This window comes from Melopsittacus undulatus, chromosome 9 (genome assembly GCF_012275295.1).
Source record: "Melopsittacus undulatus isolate bMelUnd1 chromosome 9, bMelUnd1.mat.Z, whole genome shotgun sequence".
Lineage (NCBI taxonomy): Eukaryota > Metazoa > Chordata > Aves > Psittaciformes > Psittaculidae > Melopsittacus > Melopsittacus undulatus.
Window position 1 is genome coordinate 33,463,251 of NC_047535.1, and position 26,313 is coordinate 33,489,563.

Consider the following 26,313-nt stretch of genomic DNA (forward strand, 5'->3'; position numbering starts at 1 on the left):
AGGTAGCAAATATTTCTAGTGGAACTCCTATGCCTGAGCTATTCTACACACACATGTACTTTACACTTGCACACCAGTGCCAGAGTTACACAAAATCTTATTTCTGTATCTTCATTAGTTCATTTGCATTTCTGATTTGGGCATTCAATACCAAGAAAGCTGCAGTTATCCGTGCTGTTACAAGCCTATGCAGACTGGACTGAAGTCACACTTCACCTGCTGGGGATGTTACCCTGAGCCCCCTGTTTTGCTGCCAGTGCCTGCCCACTGGCTTCCCCTTTGCAGAATTGCTGTGTGCTTTTGGACAGGTTTTGCTTATATTATTTCACCATCTTAATAGATACCCAGTCTCCACTCCACTCAGATCGCAGTACAGTCTCCATCTCATAGACTGTGGCCTGAACGCACCCTGGAAAACAACTTTGTAGCTTACAGTAAAGCCTATCCAAACTTTGACTCATGTGCTAAGATGGCCTTCCCACCAATATGAAAGTGATTTATGGAATGCAGTTTCTTTATCCTCTAATATTGTCTCACTTCATACACTTATGCCAAATAGTTTTTGATGATTGATTACTTCTCCTACAGCTTATAAAAACATGTATACCAATGCAGGCAATGTGAAAAATACCTGCAGGGTTTAGTTAATCCCTAGTAATGTTTTGTTAAGCATTAATCAGTTTCATATTTCAGTCATATTAGTATAAATCTACAAAAATCACTGATGGTATAATGCAACTTAAAGTGAAATATAACATTATACCTCATTCTAATTAGATTTATTCTGCTTTACACTGAACATAGTAGAAAGAAAAAAGTTTTCTCTGCATCTTTGTTGTAAACATTTGTGGTTTTGTGAAACACAAATAGTTTGCTCTAAGCCAGAGACAATCTAGTCATTTACGCAACAGATATTGGATTCATATTTACCTGACAAGTGACCTTATCAGCTGTAACTTGTCATCTTCTAATTAGTTTGCATTTTTTTTTTCACTAAATTAACCCCCAGCCTCTTCTGAAGATAAGTTGACAGAGTACCAAATTGTGTGCAGTGTTGCAATTAAAATGGTGGTGCATATGCACTCCACACATTTGCCTTAAAGAAAGGTACTTCTCCTTAGTATCATATTAATCCCAAATTGAAATAGTTTTTATTCCCAATGATGCCACTGATTTGCAAATCTTACTGACCAATAACTATAATGTCTTGTCTTTAGAGAGTCTAAGAATAATCCAATACCACTAAAAGTGTCCAGTGACATCTGGAGACCAGGAATACCTCCATATTATTAAAACGCATTTCAAAGTACAGAAAGCAAACCCAGTTTTGTTATTGCTCTTGGAATTACCCTTTTATAACAAATCATATATAAACACCCCCTGTAAAATCCAAAGCCACACAAATTTTATCTGGATTCCAAGTTAATTTTTCTTCCCATATCTGTTTTCAAGACTTTCTATGGCATGTTTAAAGTAATAATTTCTGGAGATGTAGAGGAGTACAACTTCAGGAGCTGGGTAAGCTTTCACATAAATAACTTTCATATCTGCAATTTTTGAGCACCTCTAGGGACAGATAGCTGTTTATCAAAAGTTTTGAAGATTTGAATTTAATTCCTTCATAAATTAAATGCTCAGGTTCTTACATTTTTACATGTTATTGTGTTTTATAGACCCAGAATGACACGAAAGGTAAACACCTGATATTTGTATGGAAAAGAATGAAACCCCATGAACAGAATCCAGCCTATTTTATCCTTCATGCTTTAACGTAACTTGGGTTTACAGTTTTGGCTAAAAATGTAAACCACATGATTTGAAAAGTCAATTGAAATTCACATATATTTAAAATAAACCTAACCTGTTTCAAGATTTTATGTCACAGTCTGATGTGTGTAAAACACTGCACTGTGCATATACATTGCTAATTTTTAGGGAGAAGTTGAGAAAAGAGCAATTTTTTCAGGCCAAAGCCAGACATTCACTGCAAGTCAAAAAAATAAACCAACAATGCTATATTGCATTGATGTTTTACCAAAATATTAATACAGTTTTCAAGAGAATACATAAGTGGAAATACTAGCACACAGAAAATAAATTTGTTTAAACAAAGACACATTATAAATTCGGTTGGATACAATTGTTGAAGAGAGAAAAACACATAATACCCTACTTTCTTTAGAACTCTGGACTCTAAACCTACCTAAATTAGAGAAGTATCTATCATTGATTATGTCATTCCCCAGAAATATGGCCTTCAGGCTGTTTGTCATAACTCTAGTGGTGATACTACACAGCAGACACATTAAGTATCAGTCAAGATGATACAATTTTCCAGCTACTACAAGTCAAGCAAATATGTTCTCAGTCTTCTGGGACAACCTTTCCTGCAGATGGATGACACCAGGCTGTGATGTATGGACTGAAACAGAGCAGTCAGTCCCTCATAGACCTTTATGGTGCCTTTCCACTGGTTTTGATCAGAGACCTAACCTTATGAGAAGACAGGCACTTAAACACCTAAACCCCACTGAAATCAAGGGATCAAGAGCACAAGTTCAAGTAACACCTGGACTTTTGCCTTTACAACCTGAAATTCTCTACCACCTCTCCCTCTTTCGATTTATTTATAATACCTTTATATTAGTTAAAGCTTCTTGGACTTTTACTCTGTACTTTATTTTGTTGTGGGGAGTGAAGTTGCATTTATTACGTTTTACTGCTCATATTAGCCCCATAATTGAAATACTCTCTGCCCCAGATCAAGTTTGCTATGATGAGAAGCAGCTCCTGCATTGAGCGCACTTCTTCCTTTTGCACATTATGGCATCAAGCCACTTTCTTTTTTTTTTCAAATCTACTTCAGTTTGAATTTCACCACTGGCACAGATGAGATGACTAATCCAATTTCCCTCTATGCAGAGAGCTCTCTTGCATTTCTTTCTGCACTTCTACTTTTTCCCTGAATAGTTGTCATTTAATGCCCTGTTATCTTAGATGGCACTCATTTAGTGGTTTATTAAGCAGTAATTTAGCAGCCTGTTATCAGTTCCTACTGTAGCTGGGAAAAATATGCAATCCAAGTATGTAAGATTTCTGCAGAATTACAGCATTTTTGTGATTTTTGGATTAGAGAAAAATTACTGAAAAGTAATACACAGGAAATGTTTTCCCTGCATTTCATTATTGTCCCTGCACTAAAGCTCCCATCAGGCTATTCAGAATGTAGATTATCTGATCTCTATTTCTGTTTCCAGCCCAAACAGTGAAATTTTACAAAATAGCAGAGAACTTAATGGACTGAAATCAGCGCAGGGAGGCCCTAAACTTGGACCCTGGGCTCAGTTCTGCCTGCACTCATGCTGTCCTTTCTGCAGTGTTTTCAAGTGGTGAAAAGGCATAAGGCTTAGATTAGTTTTTGTAAGCTTTGCAAGTTTAAGTGAAATACTGGGCAAGGATAGAATCCAAAGCCTACCCTAATCATTATCTACACTAGCATAGAGGGATCAATGTAAATCCCAGCTGGAAAAATAGTTTTGCAGAATAATTTTGATGATAACATAGGCAAAGGCTTGATTTGAAATTTAAGATCTGGATTAAAATAGAAATATTTTTTTAATCAAAATAACTTTTTTATCAATAAAGCATTCCTGTTTCTTAAAATTGCTAGATTACAACAAATAATAAAAGTAGAGATAAAACTGAGCAGCTAAGAGGGTAATGAGATATCAGCCAGCTAAACTAGACCTGGCAATTGAGCAGGTACCTGAGATACAGCACTTTTTTGTATCTGCTTATTAAAAACATTTCTGGTTCTCCTCTGGAAACATGCACACAAGAAAACATATCACACAAAACCTCCCCAGGTGGCATATCATCCCATGCTCTGAAGGCTTTTCTCTGTAGTGAATGCTGCAGGAAGAATTAACAGGGACACCTAGAAAATTGTACTTTAGACTACTGCTGCTGGTTACAGTATAGCACTGAAATAATGTCAGGAATCAACATGAGAAGGGGAGAGTGCCTTAAAAGCATAATGGTAGATCTCTCCAATTTTCCCAAGGCTTTTCTAACATGGACAAGTTTTCCCTTTCATGCATACCTGGATCCAAACCCTGTCATGGACAGGTTAGCCCTGTCAAGTGAACCCTTACCATTCTATCTCTGCTCCAAAGCAGAACTACAGTGCAACCCTATCAACCTGCATTTTTTCTTCCTCCTTTCAGCTGGGTATTGTTTTGCTATTTATGCTGTCATTTATTTGAGAATAGATCAGATAAAGGTCATTTTTTACTTGAATGGAAAAGAACAGTAATTTGACAGTAAGACATTGCCAGCTTGCAGTACATCAGAAATGTTGATATTAGCTCCTTTAAAAGAGGGACCAGAGACAAAAATTGCCTGAGCAATTCAATTTCTAGCAGTTATTTTTTAAAAATAGAGCATTTACAAAGTTATGTTTGTACCTCCTGCTAAATTTTAGGATGTTTTTACTTAAAATGACTTTAACTTCATTTGTGTTTGCTCAGAAAAAGATCATCATGAAGATATTGAATAGTCACAAAAGATGATGGCTTCAGATGGTGTCTTTTGGCTGATCTATAACCATTGCTTGGGCAATTTTATTTGAGAACATTAGCACTGATCGCTTATGCTGTGTTCCTAATTATTTCTGAAATATTGTGCTGTTGCCCATGCTGAAAAGCGTAACGAGCAAAGCGGTAGGCTAGTTTGAAATGCAATGTTCTAACTGGTTTTTAATCAATGAGTGATAATGATAGCTTGTGTTTTGACTTTCATTGTTTAATTGCCAGTAATAAAGCAGATCTTAGTTGATGATATTTAACAGAGTTCAGTTTCATTTATCTCCATTTATTCTATTTATTCTAAAAGTGCCTGGGAGCTTTCTGTGCCTGACACAGTAACAAAATATACAATGCTAATTATATTTTGGTTGCCTAATATTTTCCATGATAGAGGATCATGATGCCCTTTCATGGGAGCCATTGCACCTCAGTGTTTTCAGCAGGTTTCTGAAATACACTAGGTGTCTAATGGTAGAGCTATTTTCCATGAAATCTCAACCAGATTTTTCTGAGATACAGGCTGTTTAAATCACTATTTCCCTTCGGCTGCCTATGATAGCTGTGATTTATTTTTTTATTTATATTTTTTTGCCAGGGTGCCAAAATGTTAATTAAACATAAATATTCTAAGGGTGAGGCTGATCTGCAGGTGATGCTGCTTGAGAAAGTATATCTCATCAAAACAGCCATCCTGGCTCAGACTACAGAGGCACCCAACTGATTATATGACAGCCAATCAAAAGCAGACACCTGAAGAAGAACATAAGAGCTGAGATGGCATATAGCTTGAATACTACGTTGCACATACTACTTTTACATTGCATGCAATGACCAAAGCAGAACTTTTGGTTGACTTTTCTGGTCTGGACAGTGGATACAATAACGCAAAATCCCCTGGGACCAGAGAAGTGTGCTGTACACCACAAACCAGGTAGAGGGTCTCTATTTGTATGGCAACACAAAGGGCTAAGAGGGAAAGTGAACAGATATTTCTGCCTGAACCTTGAGTTTCTTCCCTGGCCAGTAGTCAATTTTGCGAAAGACTGATTTTTGGTCAAGAAAGACCATTTTTTTTGCATAAATTCTAAATTTAGTTTTAATCTACCAAATAGATGTCAATACTGTGATAGCAAGCATATGTAAATCAGTCAAAATGATAAATATTTCTATAATATCCTGCCTGATTAATCTAATTTAAATCACTAGCAGCCTTAGGTTTAAAATGTTATAAATACTTCTTGCATTCCTCTTCAATTATATGTAAGAAAATAAAGACCCTTTTAATCTTGCCTGGATCATTGCTTAAGATGATTTATTTCTCAAGGTTTTATTTCCAAGTTATCAATCATCTGAAATCAAGAAGTAGGTGGCAGCCTGAAATTTCTATATCAGAGCTTCTTGTGTCCTAAAGATTTTTGCCATGGTAGTAATTGGGACTCCAAAAATTCTCTTCACATGTTACTAAATGATTTTCATTATCTCTGTAACTTCTAAGCATTATTCCAGAATATAAACCTTCCTAACTACATGCAGACTCTTTTCTGATGTCAAGTTCTTGCAGCTAGTTGCTGACTAGCTTTATTCATGCCTGTTATTTAAGCCCTAGTGGGAAAAGCAAGCATCTCTGAATCAGCCCTTTTGTTCCAGTTATTCAAAGTAAATAAGCAAAATTTAAATAACGTACACAGGGTTTAAACATCCACCTGCAATTTAAGTTCCCCATAATGGTGATTGTATCTAGCTTTCTACAAGGTCTGGGACTCATAATACTACAAACCCCAAAACATTACAACATGTTTCTTCTTATTTAACATAAATGGGAATTATGAAGTGTGCCCTCTGGAAACAAAAGAGGAATTGTTGTTTACTTTTCTATATTCAAGCTATTTGCAAACTAACCTTTTTCATTTCTTTTGCCTTCCATTGTGACTGGATCTTTACTGCTAAGTAGCTGCCTGAACATAATGCAGCTGTCATCAATATCCAGTAGCTATTGAACACCAAATTGGTACAGTTCTCAAACTCCATATTATTAGTGCATCAATTATAGGTTATTAAATGGTTTGCAGCCAACAGAAAGAGCAAAGAGACATTCTTAGCAGATCTCTTTCTTCTTTCCCTATAATGTGTGCACATATAATTGTTTGTAAGGACGTATATGTTCTATATAACTATATGCACACATCAATATAGGATAAATATGTTACACAGTAGTGTTTCACACACAGAGAGAAGATAATTAAGAAAAAATGGAGCATCAGTTGCTTATATTTTGTTTTACAGGGGTTGATCCATTGCCCATTGAAGAGTATGAATGGCTTTCCCTGACTTCAAAGCACTTTGGCTTGTAGTCTTTACATAGAAAAAAAATGGATGAAGCATGAAATTTTATCTACCGCCAGCTATAAGAATGCTAGCCAGACATAGCATTCATCAGGCTGCTGCACATTTCTGTACTGAAATTACAGTCACACTGGGGAAATTAAAAAAAAAAAAAAATGTCCTCATACATTCAGTCATATTTGATCAGTATTTTCCCAGCAGATTCCCCAGGTCTTTTTGCCATAGGGTAGTAAGAAGGGTGCTATGAAAAATGGCAAAGATTTGTGTAAATGAGCTTGAAGATTAAACGACTTGGATGTCCCACATACCTCAGGCTAGCCAAAACCAGGGGGGCAGAGGAATAATGCATTTCAGTCTAACTTCTTGAAACCACTCAGATGATTTGTCCTAACGTAGAAAAAGGGAGAAAAGAGAGACAGAGCTATTCCTCCTCCTCGGCTTGTGCAGGATCTGGAGGATGGAGGCAATTGAGCAATTCCCTTTGTCTCTCTCTGTCTCCAGAATCACTGGATGGGAGTGTAGGGCTGCAAAGCAAGATGCTTAATGAAAAGACTGAAATGTGTCTGAAATGAAGCTTAAAGGCTGGAAGAAATTTTTATCTTTCTTACCTCTCCTCCCTCTTTTGAATATAAACAGAACTGTAGCTTGCCATAGTGTTACATGCTTAGTCAAGTTAGTAGCTCCTCTTTACAGAGCATTGATCAGTAGTTGCAATGGAGTTTTGGAGTCATTACACAAAACCCCAGAGCTGACCAACACTAGCAGTGAGATAAATTGTCTGAGCTTAATTAATCACCATCCTTCTAAGACAGTAAAGCACAGTTCTATTTTGCACAATAAAAAAGTTACAGAGAAACAAAGTTCTGGGTTTATTTAACTGGTAAGATATTAAATGATATAGCTGTTACCTTTTCCTGTATTATAAATTATTGAATTAAGTCTTCAGTCAGTTTGGCAACAGTGCCAAATGAATATTACAACAGTACCATGCAGCAAGCAGTATCTGTCATTGAATCTAGGTCTCACTTATAACTGAAATTACAGTGAACAAAATGCTTGTGCAGTAGATTGGAAAAGGTTCATTATTATTTATTCATCTTGCCTAGTAACACAAAAACTAATGAAATTTCATTGAGAAGAGTGTACATCAGGATTACTATACATCATAAAGACACATCCCTCTAACTTCATTGTGGATATTTGTCTCTCTAATTAGATGTTTGCTCCACAATAGTTATGTACCTGAAGGACATGACCAAGTTCGTGACACAAAACAAATCATCTACACAGATGAAAAGGCTTCCTTTATCTTGCCTACCTCTTGCCTAACAGCACAAAAGTCTTCATAAATTTCCATAAATCCAAGGAAGTCATGCACAGGTAGTAATTCTACCATTGTTACTCACACATTATATATTTTTGAATAAAATACTACTTTTTTAATTCAGTTCACAGACTAGTGTGTTCATAACCCCTATACCTATTCAGGCTATTGCACCTTTACACGTATGTCCACAAAGAACTGTTCATAAATCTGTGTTCATCTGTAGCCAAAGGTGTAAATTAGTGAAGCTCCATTGAATGCTATCCAGAATACACCCATTATCAGCAAGTTTCCTTACTGTAGCTTAAACTTGTGGTCTGGAATCTTTAGGGAATATTTTGGTTTTGTATTGAATGCAGTCAGTATCATATAAATCAGAAGTAAGAGTTTGATTGCTATACTCAGTATGAAATGATGAGAAACATCACATTTTGGCATTTAGAGATCCATCCTTAATTAATTTGGAATTAGAACGTATGTATATGTCAGACCAGAATGCAAATGGGTAATAAATTCACTGATACCCAATTATAATCACAGAAAGTTATCTCAAAGTGTTGTGGCAATACTGGCTATCATAACAGAACTGTTAAAAATGTTTGAAGCATCAGATTTTGACAAATTCTTTTGTCAATAAATATTTAATTGAACAAGACTTATAATTCAATATGGTCAGTTTTGCATAATAATTATAACCTGTGATATATCACATATTTTTATATGCTAGATTCTGGCAGTCCTGACAGCTGGTAATATTAGTAATTAAAGTCATATTTTATACTTTCATTGTTCATTTTCACACCCAAGTACTACAGGAAAATGTGCAGTTATTGTATAACCTGAGTGCATTGCTTGGCACATTAACCTCAGATCACCCCACCTACACCACAATACAGGTTACATTTAAATATTAGGAAAAATATTAGAATATTTGAATAATTTTTAAAGGAATAAATTTAGGGTCTACAGATTTGTTTTCAGTGAAGACATGTAGCATTTATGTGCCATTTACCAGGGCTGGAGAAGCAGAAGTAACACTACTTTGGTCTTGACATTTATGTCTCCAAACTCAAATACAGACCATGATTCTCTGAGTGAGCCAGGGACCACTACTCCAAATTTGACTTTTTCAATAGGAATTAAGACTTGAAAGGAGCCCTGTATCTCTGGAGCTCTGTGTATCAGTGCCTGAAGGGAGAAAACACACAAAAGTTGAAAGCCCTTTTGGGAAAATCCTACAGGTTTTAGATTGCTTCTGCCTGCTCAAACCTGTAACATCTAATCTCCCTTTCTTTGTGTATGTCTACTGCTTCATTCTCTGAGAACTGAATGTTGTTCTCAATTGACATTCAATCAGTCGAAAGAGAGAAGAGGAAAACCTCCCTCCCATTTCCTGTAGTTCTGGCAGGTTGGTTTTCCTTTTACAGAATGCTTTAATGGCCCTTTTCTTCTTTTCCCACCTTCTTTTCCAGTGTTAATATCTGATTTCTTGAACTGATGTGCATTACTTTACACTTTCCTGATAGCAAACAGCATCTCCTCCATTACCTCTTCTTTTGCATTTGTCATGCTCTTTTTAAAGTCCTTGAGCTGCCCGGTCCAGGCTTTTGATGAGGAAAATAATCATTCTGTTCTGCTTTTGACAAGTTAAATCAAAAACCTGAATGTTACTTGCAGGAAAAGACTCAACATTTGTAGGCCCTATAAATTCCTTATCTTCCAATTAAAGCTTACCAGTGTCTTCAGCTTTGACGAATATTAGACAGATTTTGAATTCATTTGTACTTTTCATACTTTTTTCTACCCATGCTGTTATTAAAAGGAGGGAGTCCCTAACTCACCTGTCTCATCTTTTTAGCTTGAACTGACAGGTGTTTTACTATCAAGCTGATTTAAAAGAGGCCTCTTAATCAGGTGTCAGCTTTGGCCCATAAAGTCATATTAATGTTTTGGATCAGATATGAGGCTCTATCTAAGGCACATTAAGAAAGATTCATTAGAAACTCACTACACCTGGAATTTACAGCCTTCCTTGGAGCTTAATAGTCTGGATAAATTCCTCCTTATCTGGTTTGCTTAAGTGAATTATAGCAGTTTTGCATTTAGAAGCTTTTCAGAGTGCAGATTTTGCCATTATTTTGGCTTCTTTATTCTTACTATCTTCAGTAAGGGTACACTAATAGGCTACATGTAAACCTGCATGACCCCTCTGTGCCTGCTGCATGAGTCCAAGTGAGGAAAGAGCACCCCTCATCCATCACTTATTTGGGATTCTTCAAGCACACAGGACTCTATAGTCTTTGAGCACCTCCACGAAACATGGTTGCAACAGCAATAATCACAGTAGTCACAAATACTGTTGACTTCGGAGTTCTCAGAACAGAACTGTACATTTCTGGCCCTTGAGCAATTAATACTCTTGAGTCTGTCTACTTGGAGATGATTCATATAGGCAAACCCAAAGCTGTATGTAGTCTTTCTCTGCCAGCAAAGCATGACATTTCTAGGACAGTTCCTTTAAACAGAATTTATCTGACATTACTGATCAGTTTTAATTAATAATAATTACAACTCCACTTTGCAAAAAAAAAAAAAAAAACATAATAGAAAGGAAAAGCTGTGGTAGGGAAGGGATAAAAAGATAATCAGTTTGTTTGCAAAACTGGTCTACTAAGTTATTTATACATATGCTACAGATTGCGTCTTGGACAGTCTAAATTGCTCTCACGCTGTATTGCCTATCATTTCCAGTTGAACAGATACCTGGTAAGGAGCTAAACAAGAAGCCAGCCAGAGTCAGGCAACAGAAAAAGGAGCTAAACATGAAGCCAGCCAGAGTCAGGCAACAGAAAAGAACAGGGAGCAGGATTTGGCTGGAAATTAAGATGATCAAGAGTAGGCTCCAGATTTGTGATTTATTCTCCTTGTCTGGATGAGACAGTGCATAAGCATTTAAATATTTATTGTGACTAACCAAAACCTCTGACTATATTTGATATGAATATCACAGCCCAAAATAACTAACTGATGCTCACAAAGCACTGTGATATCCTCTGCTTATACATAATCATGAAAAAAACAGGCTCCCTGCTCTTCCATTGGCACTGTGTTAATCTCTGTATTGGCTGAAGACAATATGAAATAACGAATAAACAAATGTTGGTTCATTTTCATACTTTAGATCTGAATTCAGACAAGGATAATTATGGTCTTTATGGAGATCATTTAATATCATAAAGAAATACTTTTTAACTTCTTACAAAACATTTCATAACAAGAGTTTATGTTTGCTTCCTAGCACCATGCTGAGGATTTCCACACAAGTTTTATGAACAAAATTATAAATTTAATAAAATATTTGTATTACAATAGATTTAAGAAATTTTACTTATTTGAATCTTAGCAAAAGTAAACAGTCCTACAAAGATTCATTTGTCATATATATCTCTGGAGAAATCATGGTGACTGGTATTGAATCTGGAGAAAGGGGGAGAAATATATGGCCATTTGCTATACAAAATGCAAAAGGATGCATCAGGAAATTAGAAATGACCAGTCTGACCTTCTCTATAAATAAGAGATGGACTCATAGTATGCGGTTGGTTCTGAAAGTGCACATCATTTCTCACAAGTTTCGTGTTATTCTCTACTGCAGATCAGGCAGCAAGAAAAGGATATTAAAGAGAAAGCCAAATGATTGCACAAAGCCACCTGTACTAAAATTCATGGATAATATTTATTTGATAGGGACTATGATGTGTCTGCTGTTAAGGAACTGTTAGGGTACATATAAACCATTGTGTCCTTGTCTGACACAATAATGGTCTGCTGTATTAAGGACATTGAAAAGGGATGCAAGAAGTAAGATGTTCAAAAGTCTGCAAATGAGTCTAAATTCCATTTAGAACTCATTATGGGAATTTAATTCCAGATTTACCAAAATATTTGCATTTTTCTCAGCTAAAGCAGGGATTTTTATGTACATCAGACAGCTTGCCATTGTTAATTTCAGGCCCACCCAGCTACACTGATTTAAAAAATGATCCCTAAGGCATTTGGGTGCTTTAGAAAAGCTTTTCACTGGTGGCTCTGGGAAGGTAGCAAAAATGACTAACAGGCTAAGTAAATTAACCCAGAAGGGGAAAAAAAATCTGCCAAAGAAAAGACAAGTCAAACGATCAATTGTAGAAACAGCAAAATAAAAAGTCTTAAAATCTGTCAAGGGATTAAAAATAGAAGTGTAACAGGAAAAGTAATAAAAATTATTTAACTATAGCCAGCCACCCTCTCTGAGGTCCCCATATGGTCTGCTCAGCAAATTGTCTTCTTCCTTACTCTCCACAAGAAGATAGACTACTGTGAGAAATAGAACTGGTTTACTTTACAGCCATTTGATTCTGAAAGCATGAAATAAAAGAAAAATAACATGGCGTTTTAAGTCGGTTTTGGGAGAGGTGCAAATTTTCTGATAGAAAGAACTGCAAGATCCAAGTTATTTTTACTAGAGCATCTTGCTCTATGGCTAGAGACCCTTGGAAGAACCACAATATAAAGTCTGGAAAAATATGAATTGAAGCTCTAGGCAGATGTAAGGATCAAAACACACACTTATCTTTAGGGTCTTGAGTAACCCCACCAAAATCAAACAGCAAGGCCATATCATGTTTTGAATGTAGTTGAGCAACACATATAGTCTATAGAGTTTAACAGAATGAAGAAGTTGTGGAAACTGTGATTTACTGCATTTTATAGTCTGTTGTGCCACTTATAACACCACATATAACATTCAGCCAAGTTTAATATTTTGTCTTCAGACCACTAGCTCATCTCAGCTGTTTTAGTGGCCTGACTTGATATCCTAAATTGAGAGGATGTATTTTTGCTTCCTAGTGTGCCCATGCTATCTCCTTTATAACGAGATATCCTTAAAATGAGATGTGTCTACCCAAACAGCTATTGTAGTATAAAACAAATCAATCTTTTTTGAGTGCCACTTTGAATTTTATTCCAGTTCTCTTGAAAGCTATTTCTCACAGGTACTGCTCATGAAAACACACTCACAGCTGGGCTGACGTTATGAGTTTTCAAAGGATATACAGTGTAAACTGGGCTAACAAACACATAGGAATGGACACCTTGACTAAGATATGTGAAAAACATTGTAATTATCAGATGCCATCCTTAAAAAGGCTTCTGGTCAAAAAGCTGAAATACAAAGCATTTTCCTTTGTTCATCACTCTCTAGTTTTGCCAGATGTTCTTTGCTTTAGCTCCACTGAAGCAGGAAAGACTATATACACAAGTAAAAAGCAATTTTACTCCTAGAAAGATGGGGTTGTCAACTTTTCTGGTTTAGTGAAAAAATATTTCAGATATGAAATAAATAAAAAATAATTAAACAAAGTAAATAAAAATATATAATTAAATATTACATTCTTATTGCTTCAGAACAAAATTATTCATACAATTCCAGGATTAGGGCTCTTAGAATAACAGCAAGTGTCACAAAATGATGCAAGCTGATAACAGCGCTGATCTGGCTTTCTTAAAGTGTAGAGGACATCATAGACTGGAGTAGCAGAAAAGTACAAAGAGAGATGAATATGCATACAGCTGGTAGCAGATACAGATCTGATTTTTGACATGCACTCTGCAGTTGCTTATAGTCCTGCAGAAGGCATTTGGGTTGACAGGGTGCCAGTGGCTAGAGCTGACCTGGCTGGGGTAAAGCTTGGGGAACTGCCTGGGGGTTCACACTGAGTTAATGCATCAGGACAGCTTATGATCTTTGGGGATGCAGGAGACTCTGCTGGTGTCAGTAGAGCAAGACCTATTTGTAACAGCTAAGAAAATTTTTGAGAGTTACAGCACTACAGAGCACTTGGAGAACTACACTTGGCAACCTGGGGACAGAAGGGATAACACAAAGTGTGGTGAAGCAGTGGCCTTTGGGAACTAGATGGTACCTTCCCTCTCTCATTACCAGCAGACAAAATAGGTGGATAAAATCACTGCCAACATTTATGTTGCTTCCAGAATACAACTGTAGAGCAGTTAGTTTTTTGGGTTAATATTTCTTCTTCCCAGCTATGTAACTTCACTGCAGACTCTGCATTTCTTGGATTGATGTAAGGTATCCCAGAAGTAGAGAAAAGCTTTATTCAAGGATCTGGGATCATTTATTTGTCCTGTCACTAGGACAAAGTTCACAGTTATAGCTGTGAAAAAGGTCACTTAATCTCCATGAAAGTTTTCCTTGCAGGAACCTCTGAGATTTTGAGAAAGCAAATGTGCGTCACCCCAGTCCATATGTCTCTTGTTCCCCTGTATTTACATGCTACATTTAGCCTCTGTGAGTCAACAGGAGGATACTTCTGAAAATTATAAATAATCAGCCTTTGTTTAATGTTAGTTTTGTTTTAAAAGTGACCAAACAAGGGAAAACAAACAACCAAACAAGAAAAACCCAAACCTAACCCTGAAACCATAATGTACCTTGCAATCCAGAAACCATCTGCTGGTCTGCTGCAGTCCTCCTATGCATCTCCCATGGTATGCACCATCACGGACTGCAGCAAAAACTGTGCTGCTGGAGTTTGACTGCAGTCAATGAGCTGCCTGTCTTTTGAAGGGTAATATGAGGCAGACACATCCACCAGGCAAGCAGGGAGGTAGGAGTGCCAAACACAGGAACACACAACTTTATCCTTTCCTGTTTCAAGTTGCCATCTAGAGCACAGATATGAGGTAGATGAGGGAGATTTAATAGATGGTCTTATAGCTTCTATAGGAAATATGCAAAGAAGCTAGTCATCACTGGCACATGCAAAATAAATCACCACCTGAGATATGCAATTTTATTATCAATCAGGCTTGAAATATTTCCTCCTTAATAGCCAAAAGTCTGGAGATGCATTCTCTGCTGAAAGTAACAGCAGACCTTAACTTTTGACCAAAAGCAAAGGATACTTTTATGTGTAAGGACATGCTAAAGTTGTCTAATCTTAAATTATTGTTTTTCTTTCACAGAGGAAGAAACCATTCATGGTCCTATTTTTATCCAAGAGCCATATAATATCACTTACTCCACGGCCTCAGCAAATCCAGAAATCCTACTGAACTGTACAGCTAAAGGATGCCTACTCCCATACTACAGGTGAAGTCAACTTTGGAAAAACAGTATCTCACTATAAATCTGTGTTTTAATCAGTAGAACACCATCATGCATATCTCAAAATGTGTGGAACACTTACAGCTAGAGTACAAATAGGCAGAGTAAAGTTGAGGAATGAAAGAAAAATATTTTTGCTAGTCTACTGTTAAGAGAGTTAACACAGGAGAAGGAAGTACATCATTGAAAATTGCCCTCAGATTATTTTAAAACATACAAAATTACTTCTGATTCCACAAAACAGCTGTGAGAAAATGGAAATGCTGTGCATCTCTATTTGATAAAGCTTTCCATACATCAATAAATGCTTGAAAAGCAAAAGAAGGAGCAACATCCTCACCCATTTTTCTTTCTAACATTTCAGATATATATTTATAGTGTTTATTTAGAGAAACAGCAAGGCAAAATTCTGATATCTAGTTTAAAATACTCTTTGGATGCACTTGAAACCTTGGTACATAGGACCGCATGGTTATTCAATCACTATTGACTCATTTAAAACAGATTGCTGCATCAAGGATGTGGAAACCTGAGTCTAATAGAAGGAAAAGCTGGAAATCTGGGAAAAAATGACAGCGTGCTTTCTTCAGAAAAGAACGGGGAAAATAATTGCCTAGGAAAATAATAATAGTAATTATAATAATAACAGCAACAACAATAATAGAATCATTCATGCAAGTCATGAAATTCATCTTATCAAATACTTAGTACTTATTCAATAGCTTTTAATTGCTCACACAAAAGTTTTCCTTTGTAAAGTACCACTACTAGTTAGCAACTTGGCTTTTATACTTCATGTATTAAATTGCTTTCAAATATTGTGTTAGTAAAGGAATGTTTTATCTCTTTTTCACAGTGCAACTTTTCTTCCTAGGAATAGAAGTTTTCATCTATTTCTTATCTTATTTGTTCATCTTATTTTTAACATGAACACCTACTGTTTCATGTCATGAATTTCAAGCCTTTTCCAATTCCACCTGCTCCATACACACATATACAGGCAGCATCCTCAGAGACCTCTCAAAATTATTAGCTCTTGTATTGCACCAATGGACTCCTCACATGCACAGATGATAGAATCAACAAGGTTTCATCAGGCACTAGACCTCTGAAGTCTTTTCCCATCATATAGCTAATATTCATACTTGCTTTTCCACTTTTTGCCTACCTATCCATTAATTAGATTATTTTCTTTGCACTATAAGGATACTGTGCAAAGCTTCAATTACTCTGGTAATTTGAGATCAACAGCTGGGGATAGATCCTGAACCATTTAGGTCAATTAGAAGTTATCAGATTTTCACTGCTATTACAACCTGGGAGCTTTTCACCACTACTTGAAAAGCAAAAGGAGTCTTTAGCACTTTGATTTCACTAGAGCTAATGCCAGTTTTGTCATATACAGATTGAACCCATACATTTAAAATTCCGACTATTTGCTATAAGTGAAGAGCAATATGAAATATTAATCATATGCTTTGTTGAGTGATGGAAAAGAACAGCAAAGACTACTGCAAGGTTCCTCTTCCCTCCAGAAATACAGAACCACTACAACAGGAATAAAATTATACACAAGCTAATTTGTTATTTAGCATTTCTTATATAAATAAGCTGATTAATACATTTCTTTAAAGAAAAAAAATGCTTCAGATTTTCTGAAAATTTTATTCTATATTGTATTAGTCTTAGAGATTCAAATAATAGTAGCTTTTTGCAACTTCATTCAAAATCCTGGGTGTCTAATAATCACAATGCAAGATCTGTATAGAATTGAAGCAGACATAAGGGCTAAGTAATAAAAACCAAGGGACACTGATTTCCTGTTGGACACTGTTGGAAGTAGAGAACATAGATCAGATAATAATGGAAACAAAAATATGGATATGTATCTCTAAAATCAGCACATGTGTTGGGAAAATTATCTAAATGTCTTGCTGAAGATCATTTTATCATATCTTTTCCTACAAAGTCAATTTTTTTTTATAGTATCAGCCACATTTTTTCATCAGTTTCTCTGTGTGGTGATGGTGGTAAATAAACACAACATTTCAAATTATATTTGCAATTTTTTGTACTTAAGCTTTTCTCTTATACTTGATTGAGGGATTATCATCAACTAACTAAAGTAACGAATTTTAGTTCTCTTTCTGCTTACAACCTACCCTTGAACATATCACAGTTCCATAGTTTTATTTCATTAAGTCACTCAGCTAAGGACAGCTAACCTTCCATCACACTGGAAAACAAACAAACAAATTCACCTAGAGCCAAGCAAATCTTTTCTACACTATTTTCACTTTTCCTGTTTGGTCTCAAGTGCTTAGTTCCAACTTTTCCTGAACTTACATTCAGTATCCAGAATAATCACACAATCTAGCATTTTCAGGCATGTTTGAAATTGAGGAGTTTTTTTCCCCGTCAATCTTCACAGAAGTAGTCAATTGAACAAATAAATAAGAAATCTGAGGACAGCATGAGCATTTTGCACTATAACAGTATTTTAATATTTCAGCATAACTTAGAATTATGCAGTAAAATAAATTCAAATTCATTCTGTATCAAACTACCTCAGAAAATAACTGCAATGGACAAATAAAAGTGAGAAGTACAGGACCACAAAGTCTGAGATGATTGCAAATGACAAAATATGTTTATAATCATTGAATAAAATCATAGAATGATTCCCAGTAACCCTCCAAATATATTTATCTTGTTTACATCCTTTTCCTACCAAAATATCAAAGATCATAGGTGACCAAGCAGCAGTTTTATCTCCCTGAAACAAACTTGCTCTGAAGCTTGTTTTCAGCCTGTGTTAAGTGATGGATTCCAAGCCAAATGCCTTATGCCTGTATTTTTTCTTTAAAGAGGTGGCTCCAGCCTGAGGATTCTGCATTCTCACCTCTGCTGGATTTGCCTGAACGTGGGGCAGGGTATAATGAGAGATGTCAAGATAACGTTGTCAGTACATACATTGCCCAGAAGAAGTTCTACTCAGAGAGGAAAAGGGAAGTCTGAACACCAGAGAAATCTGTGGGTTTGCATCTTAGCTATCAACTTCTATATAATGAAACATAGTGACATTTCTTAAACAGGTCCTAAGAAATCCTGTATAATGCAAAAATCTCTGATATTTCAGTGTTTTTATAAGTTTGACGTGTTTCTGTGTTCTAAGGTCTTTAGTTAAATATTTTTTCATGGTGAAAATATTTTTTTTTTTTGTTTTGACAATTCCCTATAGACAAATTGCATAATTTGCAGTTGCATTATAAATTCACACTGGTCACATATTCATGTCCATTAATAAACACTACTTGCCCTTGTTTTTATTTGCTTGGAAGTGGAGACTATTTGAATAGTAAATCACAAGTATTGATTAAGTAGTACAAATAAGGGGAAATCAACATATCTTACACATTTATTTACATCAGTGATGCGACTTCAGGGTACTTTAGAAGGAAGCTCCCAGTAAGTCTAGCATAAAAGATTTAACATAATCAAATGGCTTGGAAAGATGCTGGTATATTGGTGTACTCCAATGTTAGCAGAAACTGGTAACAGCTTAAGAGAACAAGAGAATGTAGGCTACCTCTTACTTGAGAACTTCAAGTCATGGTGGGAAGCAGGGGAGGGTCCCACATATATGTGTTCTGAAAGTCTTTAACTTAATGAAGAATTTACTGACAATAGCTTATAACTGGTGTTTTACAAAATGTCAGATTAGGAAGATAATAGTATATGAGAATTTGGTCAATGAATTCATAAACCACAGTTTTAAGTTTGGACATCTCTGTATTACATTCCTAAGGAACTAATGAATTCAGAACCAGAATATAGCATGTTTTAAAAAGTTCTGAAACAATTGGCCCAGGAAGCATTTTCTGTAATGGAGGAAAAGCATTTGCCAATCTCTGCATGAAGTTCACAAAAAATGTAGATGATGCCTGCCTTAACAGGCTTAAGTTAACTTTTTTTAACATAATTTTTCAAAGATTTCTGTGTATTAGTGTACTGCAGAACACAAAGTGGTTAAATCATTGTCTGCCACATGAATTTGTTAATTCACATCCTTCAGTGATGTAAACATATTAATTAGGAAAAAGCCCACACCAGGAGATGAACCTCTGATCTATATGCAAAGTTTAATAATCACTGTACCACAGTGATTAGAATGATTATGGGGATACTGTGAAGAATTCATTTGCAGCAACTAAGCCAACATCTTTGCATTTGTTTTGAAAAACAATTATAGACCTTAATTGGGAGCCATGTAATGATGACAGCAGTTATTTCAGTGATTGATTCATAAATTAAACAGAACTGGCAAACTAAATACCAGAATATCCTATATTAGAAAACTGAAAGTTTTAGACAGCATATACCATATGCAAATCACAAAATAAGGCAAAATCCTAACACTGATACAGATAACTGCTTCATAGAACAAGCTCATAGATGGGCACCAGCTAAGATTTTGTTCATGTTTGAAAAGGAAGAAAGCCAAAAACCCCTAGAACAGCACATAAACCTAGATCAACTAAAGCAAAAACAAAAAAGAGAGCAGAGGTACATAAAGGTCAAAAATCATCTGCGATTACTGATCTTCCAGTGTTGCATCTAAATTTTTTAATGCATTAATAAAGAAGGCCATGATAGGCAGACCCATATAAATTATTTAACAGTGCCAGAATTTGTTCACAGGATTAAATTGATGTTGTATTTTAATCAGTCATTACTTATCTTTAAAAACAACAAATGCACCCTTGAAAAGTCATGAAAAGTCAGTATCTTTGCTTCTTCTGTACATACTCGTCAAGATTTACTTTGGAACACAAATGTATTTCACAGCACAGATTAAAAACCTTTCTCCAAAAGAACAGCTGCCTGTGCAGTCTGATCTTGTAGAGAAAGGTCTGCAGGCAACCAAGGTGAAGAACTGTGCTGTGCTTCCAGGTCAGGTCTTTCAGGAATAAAGTTATGATGGAAGTTTACTTCAATTTGTTAACTGTGGAAACTACCATCACTATCACTAAGTTCAACTCTGCAAATAACAAGAAATAGGGTTTTTTTTGTGCTGTGATTTCAGGTAATTAACAAGGATACAATTGCCCTCATTTCAAGAACTGCCATAAAACATTCTGCAAACTCAAAGTAAGACATTAGCAGTTCCTGTGTGGTCTTTGCATCCTACAGAGGGATAGACAGCACACCTACATAAGCCAACAGAAGTGATACAGGCAGAAGAGATAGTTGTGGTATAAAATTAGGAAAAGAAAATATGTGGTTATATAGTTTTTGGATGCTGGCAACCTTGAATGTGGCATTAACAAACAAAAAACTTGCAGACATCAGTGAGGTACTTTATTGTTCCATTGGACTTTCTATGGAAAACAAAAATTGAGTGACTAACAGTAAAGCCATAAAATTTCCCTTCTTAAAGCTTAATATTTTTTCTTTGAAATATAAGCTTTATTTTGACATTTGTAAATAGATTTGTAATGTTTCAGACAATCCATTTCCTACATACTGTACTAACAGGGACAAATCATGTTTTAAACTAGTAGCACTTATTAAATTATCAGTTTCAAGCTTGCTGCACAAAAACTTCTCTCGTCTGTTCTCTGAAGTGTAATCTTTCATGATCTGTATCTCCAAATCATTTTTGTAACCAAATTTATGGCATCATTGCAAGCACCATAAAGTACATTCAGGTACCACTTATATTATAAAAAAATAAGGTAGCTGTAGTTGAGGCATATACAACGCTCTCAAACAGATGGACAACTTAGTTTGTATGAATAAGTTATAATTACTTTTTGTAGACATTTGTATGAACACTGGTGACTAGCATAAAGGCAGTAAAGATTTTTTCAAAGAACAGAACTATTGGTATTATTAAGATTGATATAAGAAGCAGTCTTGTGTGAAAAATGATGTAATTTTGTGATATTTAACTACATTTTTATCATTACAGTTATGCTACAGCACACTATATAAGATAAATATGAATAGGCTCTGTAAATTATAAGCTTAATTTGATTTTTTTCCCCTCAAAGGTGGAAGCAAAATGGCACAGATATTGATCTTACCATGAGTTATCACTACAGGTTGGTTGGAGGCAGCTTGGCAATCAATAACCCACATAAAAAACGGGATATTGGAACATACCAGTGTTTGGCCACAAATTCATTTGGAACAATTCTGAGCAGGATGGCAAAGCTTCAATTTGCATGTAAGTTGGGAAGATCATATTTATTAGAACATTATTTTCTGATTAATTCTGCACATGAAATGTAATTTATTGGGTAATTAAAGTATCATCGGTGATTCTTTTCAAAAGGTTTGGCTTGCTTCAGCAGCGCTTACTCTTAAAAAGCCTTTCCTGGTAAATATTAATAACAAAACCAGACATATGATGGCTGCTAGCTCTCAGGAACAAGAATAACATTCAGAAAATTAAAGGTCAAGGAAGATAAGTACAATTTTAACTTAATAAAGGTGTTCCCATTTTTTAAGACAGTGCTTTCTTTGCTGCATTGCAAGTAGTTACAATTGGAGTAGAAGAAATGTGAAATGCTAGGCTTTCTATTGTCTATAGCATCTGAATCCTAAAAACATTGTAGTCCTAATTGCCACACTGATATTTAGTTACTCTAACAGGGTAACAACACTCTTTTCCTTGTACAGTGTGCAAAATGGTGAGCTGTACTTCAAATGTTACATATTTCAGGTCCATGTCACATAGTATGAATGCTGTCTTAAGACTACTTAAAATTTAGAATCATAGAACAGTTAGGGTTGGAAAGGACCTTAAGATAATCAAGTTCCAACCCCCCTGCCATGGGCAGGGACACCGCACACTAATCCAGGTCACCCAAGGCTTCATCCAGCCTGGCCTTGAACACTGCCAAGGATGGAGCATTCACAACTCCCATGGGCAACCCATTCCAGTACCTCACCACCCTCAGAGTAAAGAACTTCCTCCTTATACCCAGTCTAAACTTTCCCTGTCTAAATTTGAACCCGTTACCTCTTGTCCTATCACTACAGTCCCTAATGAATAGTCCCTCCCCAGCATCCCTATAGGACCCCTTCAAATACTGGAAGGCTGCTATGAGGTCTCCACGCATCCTTCTCTTCTCCAGGCTCAACAGCCCCAACTTTCTCAGCCTGTCTTCATATGGGAGGTGCTCCAGTCCCCTGATCATCCTCGTGGCCTCCTCTGGACTTATTCTAACAGTTCCATGTCCTTTTTATGTTGTGGACACCAGAACTGAACACAATATACCAGGTGAGGTCTCAGAAGAGCAGATCAGGGGCAGGATCACCTCCTTTGACCTGCTGGTCACACTTCTTTTGATGCAGCCGAGGATACGGTCGGCTTTCTGGGCTGCAAGCACACACTGAACCCAGCTCATGTTCATTTTCTCATCAACCAACACCCCCAAGTCCTTCTCCACAGGGCTGTTCTGAATCTCTTCTCTGCCCAACCTGTAGCTGTGCCTGGGATTGCTCCGACCCAGGTGCAGGACCTTGCACTTGGCATGGTTAAACTTCATGAGGTTAAACATCAGCCCACCTCACAAGCGTGTTAAGGTCCCTCTGGATGACATTCCTTCCTACCAGTGTATCAACACAGCTTGCTGTCATCAGCAAACTTGCTGAGGGTGCATTCAATCCCACTGTCCATGTCACTGACATAGATGTTGAGCAAGACCAGTCCCAACACAGATCCCTGAGGGTCATTACTGGTCTCCAGCTGGACATTGAGCCATTGACCACAAGTCATTGCATGCAGCCATCCAGCCAGTTCTTAACCCACTGAGTGGTCCATCTATCAAACTGATGTCTCTCCAATTTAGAGACAAGGATGTCATGAGGGAAAATATATTTTAGGCTTGCCCTCCATTTAATTTCAAAATCTTTTTCCCAGTGTTACATGTGGTGACCGCATTCTGTTAATGCCTCAGGGTAGGGGAACAGCAGCAACAGCCAAAAAACTCTAAATATTGCCTCCAATCCTTTCCTTTCAGTGGAAAGGTCTGAGTTGTCTGTTGCTGGGAGGAAGCAATTGTTTTCAAACCTCATTAATAAAACATGTGTCTAAAGCCAGCCTTGTGTCGCTATTTCAGACACCAGCAAATGTATTACTTATTAATCTTGTTCCATTTCTCATAGCAAATCTCATGTTGCAGGGGTTATACAAAGGAGATATTAGAGGTCAGAGCAGTTCACAGACTCTCTTTTAGTAAAGCTGATCAAATGGTATATCTCTAGTATCTCATTTAATAATGTTTTACCTTAAATTTCTCTAAAAGCTTGCTTCCCAAGAGGTGATCAAATGGGAAGAAAAGTTTTGATTCATTATTTTCCCACTTTTTCTGAAACATCTTTGCAAGCCAATCTTCCTGCATAGAAAATTATTTCAAGATCTGGAGATTAAATTGCTTAGTTTTTAGAAACTAGAAACTTTAGAAAGAAGAAAGAATAGATGGCCACAAGGAAAGGTCCATGGAATCTACAGTCCCTAAGGTACCAGGGTAGACCAGAAATGGAGCTGGAAAAAGACCCAAAGAAAATTAATACCCTCAAAGGCACAGAAGAGATATTAAAAATTAAAAGAGGGAGGAGATAGAGGAGGTGAGGAAAACCAGAAATATCTCTGGAAGAAAGAAGGCTCTGGTGGTTGTTCAGCATATCATATTATTCAGTGATTTTATCTTTTTTTCTGGAAAATTTTATCCCCAGTTCAAGTTCCTGGAAGCACTTTGGTTTGCCATCACTGTTTTCTCCCAGCCCATAGGGAATCACACTGGCTTGGTGCACCATCTCTTGGGGTACACAAACAGCTCTTCTGGACAGTGCTTCTTTGCACAATGATTAATAGCACTTCCTTCCTATGGCTTTCTATGTTTGCTTTTATCTATCATCATTTCATAACCATGGGTAGGTCCAAAGTTAGCTCCTGAAAACTAGTTTTAAGTCTTTGCACGGCAAAGGGCTTGGGGAAAGCTGAAATTGAAAGAAGGGAAAGAAGGCAAAAACCTTACTAATAAGGAAGACAGAGAAGAGTCCTTTCTCAATGGACAGCTTTCCTTATGAAGCTGAGTTTACTAAGAACCTCAGCATGGGTTTGCACCTTCCTGCAGAGAGCAAGGTGGCTCTGCAGAGACCTCTTGCAACTCCCCTTCTTCTGGTGCAGCACAGCCAGAGGTCTGCTGTCAGACATGCAAACCTGAAATAAATCACATGTGATTTCTCACCTGCCTTAGGCAATACACATCTCAATACAATGCAGTTGACCTCACTTAGCAGCTGGAGGCCCTGTTTGCCAGAAAATAGAATTTGTCAATGGCATTAAGTATTTTCAGTTAACACTCTGTGCTGGTGAATCATGCCCTCTGAAGAGCACTTAGTTCACTAATAGTTTGAAGTCCAATGCCAATACACAACAATCAAAACAGGCTAAGTATCAAACAGTTTCTTTACTTAGGTTTCATACCCCCACCAAGATACATCCCAGAGTTACTATGGGGAACTGATCACAACATAGTTGTCCACAGCAGCAGTCAAACACACAGCTCCCATCCTGTCTTAATCCTCCAGTTCTTAAGAGCAACCATGTAAATACATCCCATATTCAAGAAGCAGACTACTTTTTCTTTAGCAGTGACAGACATTTGCATCCTTTCCCATATAAAAAAAGAACACAGATAAATTGAAGGTTGTCATTTACATTGACAAACACAAGCATATCGGAAAATGCTTCAATTTAGCAGCATCACTGTGAAACTGAGTTTTATCTTGTCTTACAATAAAAAAAAAAAAGAAAAAAAAACAAACAAACCACACTACATGGAAAATGTTATAATGACCTGATGAGAATAGTGGAACAAATTACCTTGAAACAATTATTTCACAGTTAACATTTTCTTTCTTATTCTCATGTTGCCATCTAATTTACTTCTTTGTTTTAACCAATACTTCAGGCTGTATCTTAAAATCCAAGCAGGCATGTTGATATTATGGCACTTTCATTCAATGCCTAACAAAAATGGGACTCTTCCCTGAACTGGGCTGCCTTGCATATTATTGCAATCATCATGATAAATAATTGAACAAAGACTATTATCCAAATAATGGGGTTTATGTGTCTTTGTCTTTTACTACAAGATAACTAACTGAATATGAGTTTGAATTAATGACAACTCTGGAAACCTACTGTACTGTCAACTTAATATGTGAAAAATACTTTTTCCTCTGTTCAAGATAGTGAGCTCTCTAAGTAGCAAAATAAATGTGGTATGAGATTAGAAATATGTCTTCAGATTCAGGTGGAGTTTCATGCTTATCCTCTATTAAAAACAGAGCTGTCAAATGAAAGCTGCAGGAGGAACATTGTACAGAAGGAAGCAGCATAGATTATTAAAGCTACAAGCTGAAAATGAGAGACAGCATCAGTGAGAGAGCAGAGCGAGAGCACATTAAATGCATTAGCAGCCTGCATAGGATGGCAGTCCTGTATTACTCGTACTTCCTGGCAAAGGTTTGTTTTGTCATAAATAAAGTTGAAAGCTCCTTATAAATCCTGTATGTCTGTTGCTGCCCAGCAAGCAGTACATGCTGAAAAACTAATGTGTTTTCCAAGAGCTGGAGCTGTTGATCTGGATCTTCAGTCTGCTTAAAAAAAGCATTGCTGTCAAGATCACAGCTTGGGTAGCCAAAGCCCATCATAGGCACAAGGGTCCTTACACAGATCTGAGCTTTGCTCCCAAGACACAACCTGCTATCCACACAATGCTTCCCCCTCAAGTTCAGTATTAACATCCAGCAGAAAGTCACCTGTAATGCTTCAGCTGTACATAAAGGGAAGGTCAAAGACAACTGCA

The 26,313-nt window shown here is 36.6% G+C and overlaps 1 protein-coding gene across 1 annotated transcript in view; it reads left to right on the forward strand.

Annotated features, from left to right (window-relative positions):
• The first annotated feature begins 15,284 nt into the window (after window positions 1-15,284).
• The window catches only part of LOC101868936 (contactin-6), an 88,768-nt gene continuing 77,739 nt past the window's right edge, over window positions 15,285-26,313 (forward strand). The window contains 2 exon segments of the mRNA XM_034066202.1: window positions 15,285-15,409; window positions 21,481-21,656. Of these exon segments, the coding sequence (XP_033922093.1) occupies window positions 21,515-21,656 (142 nt within the window). The 5' untranslated portion in view covers window positions 15,285-15,409; window positions 21,481-21,514.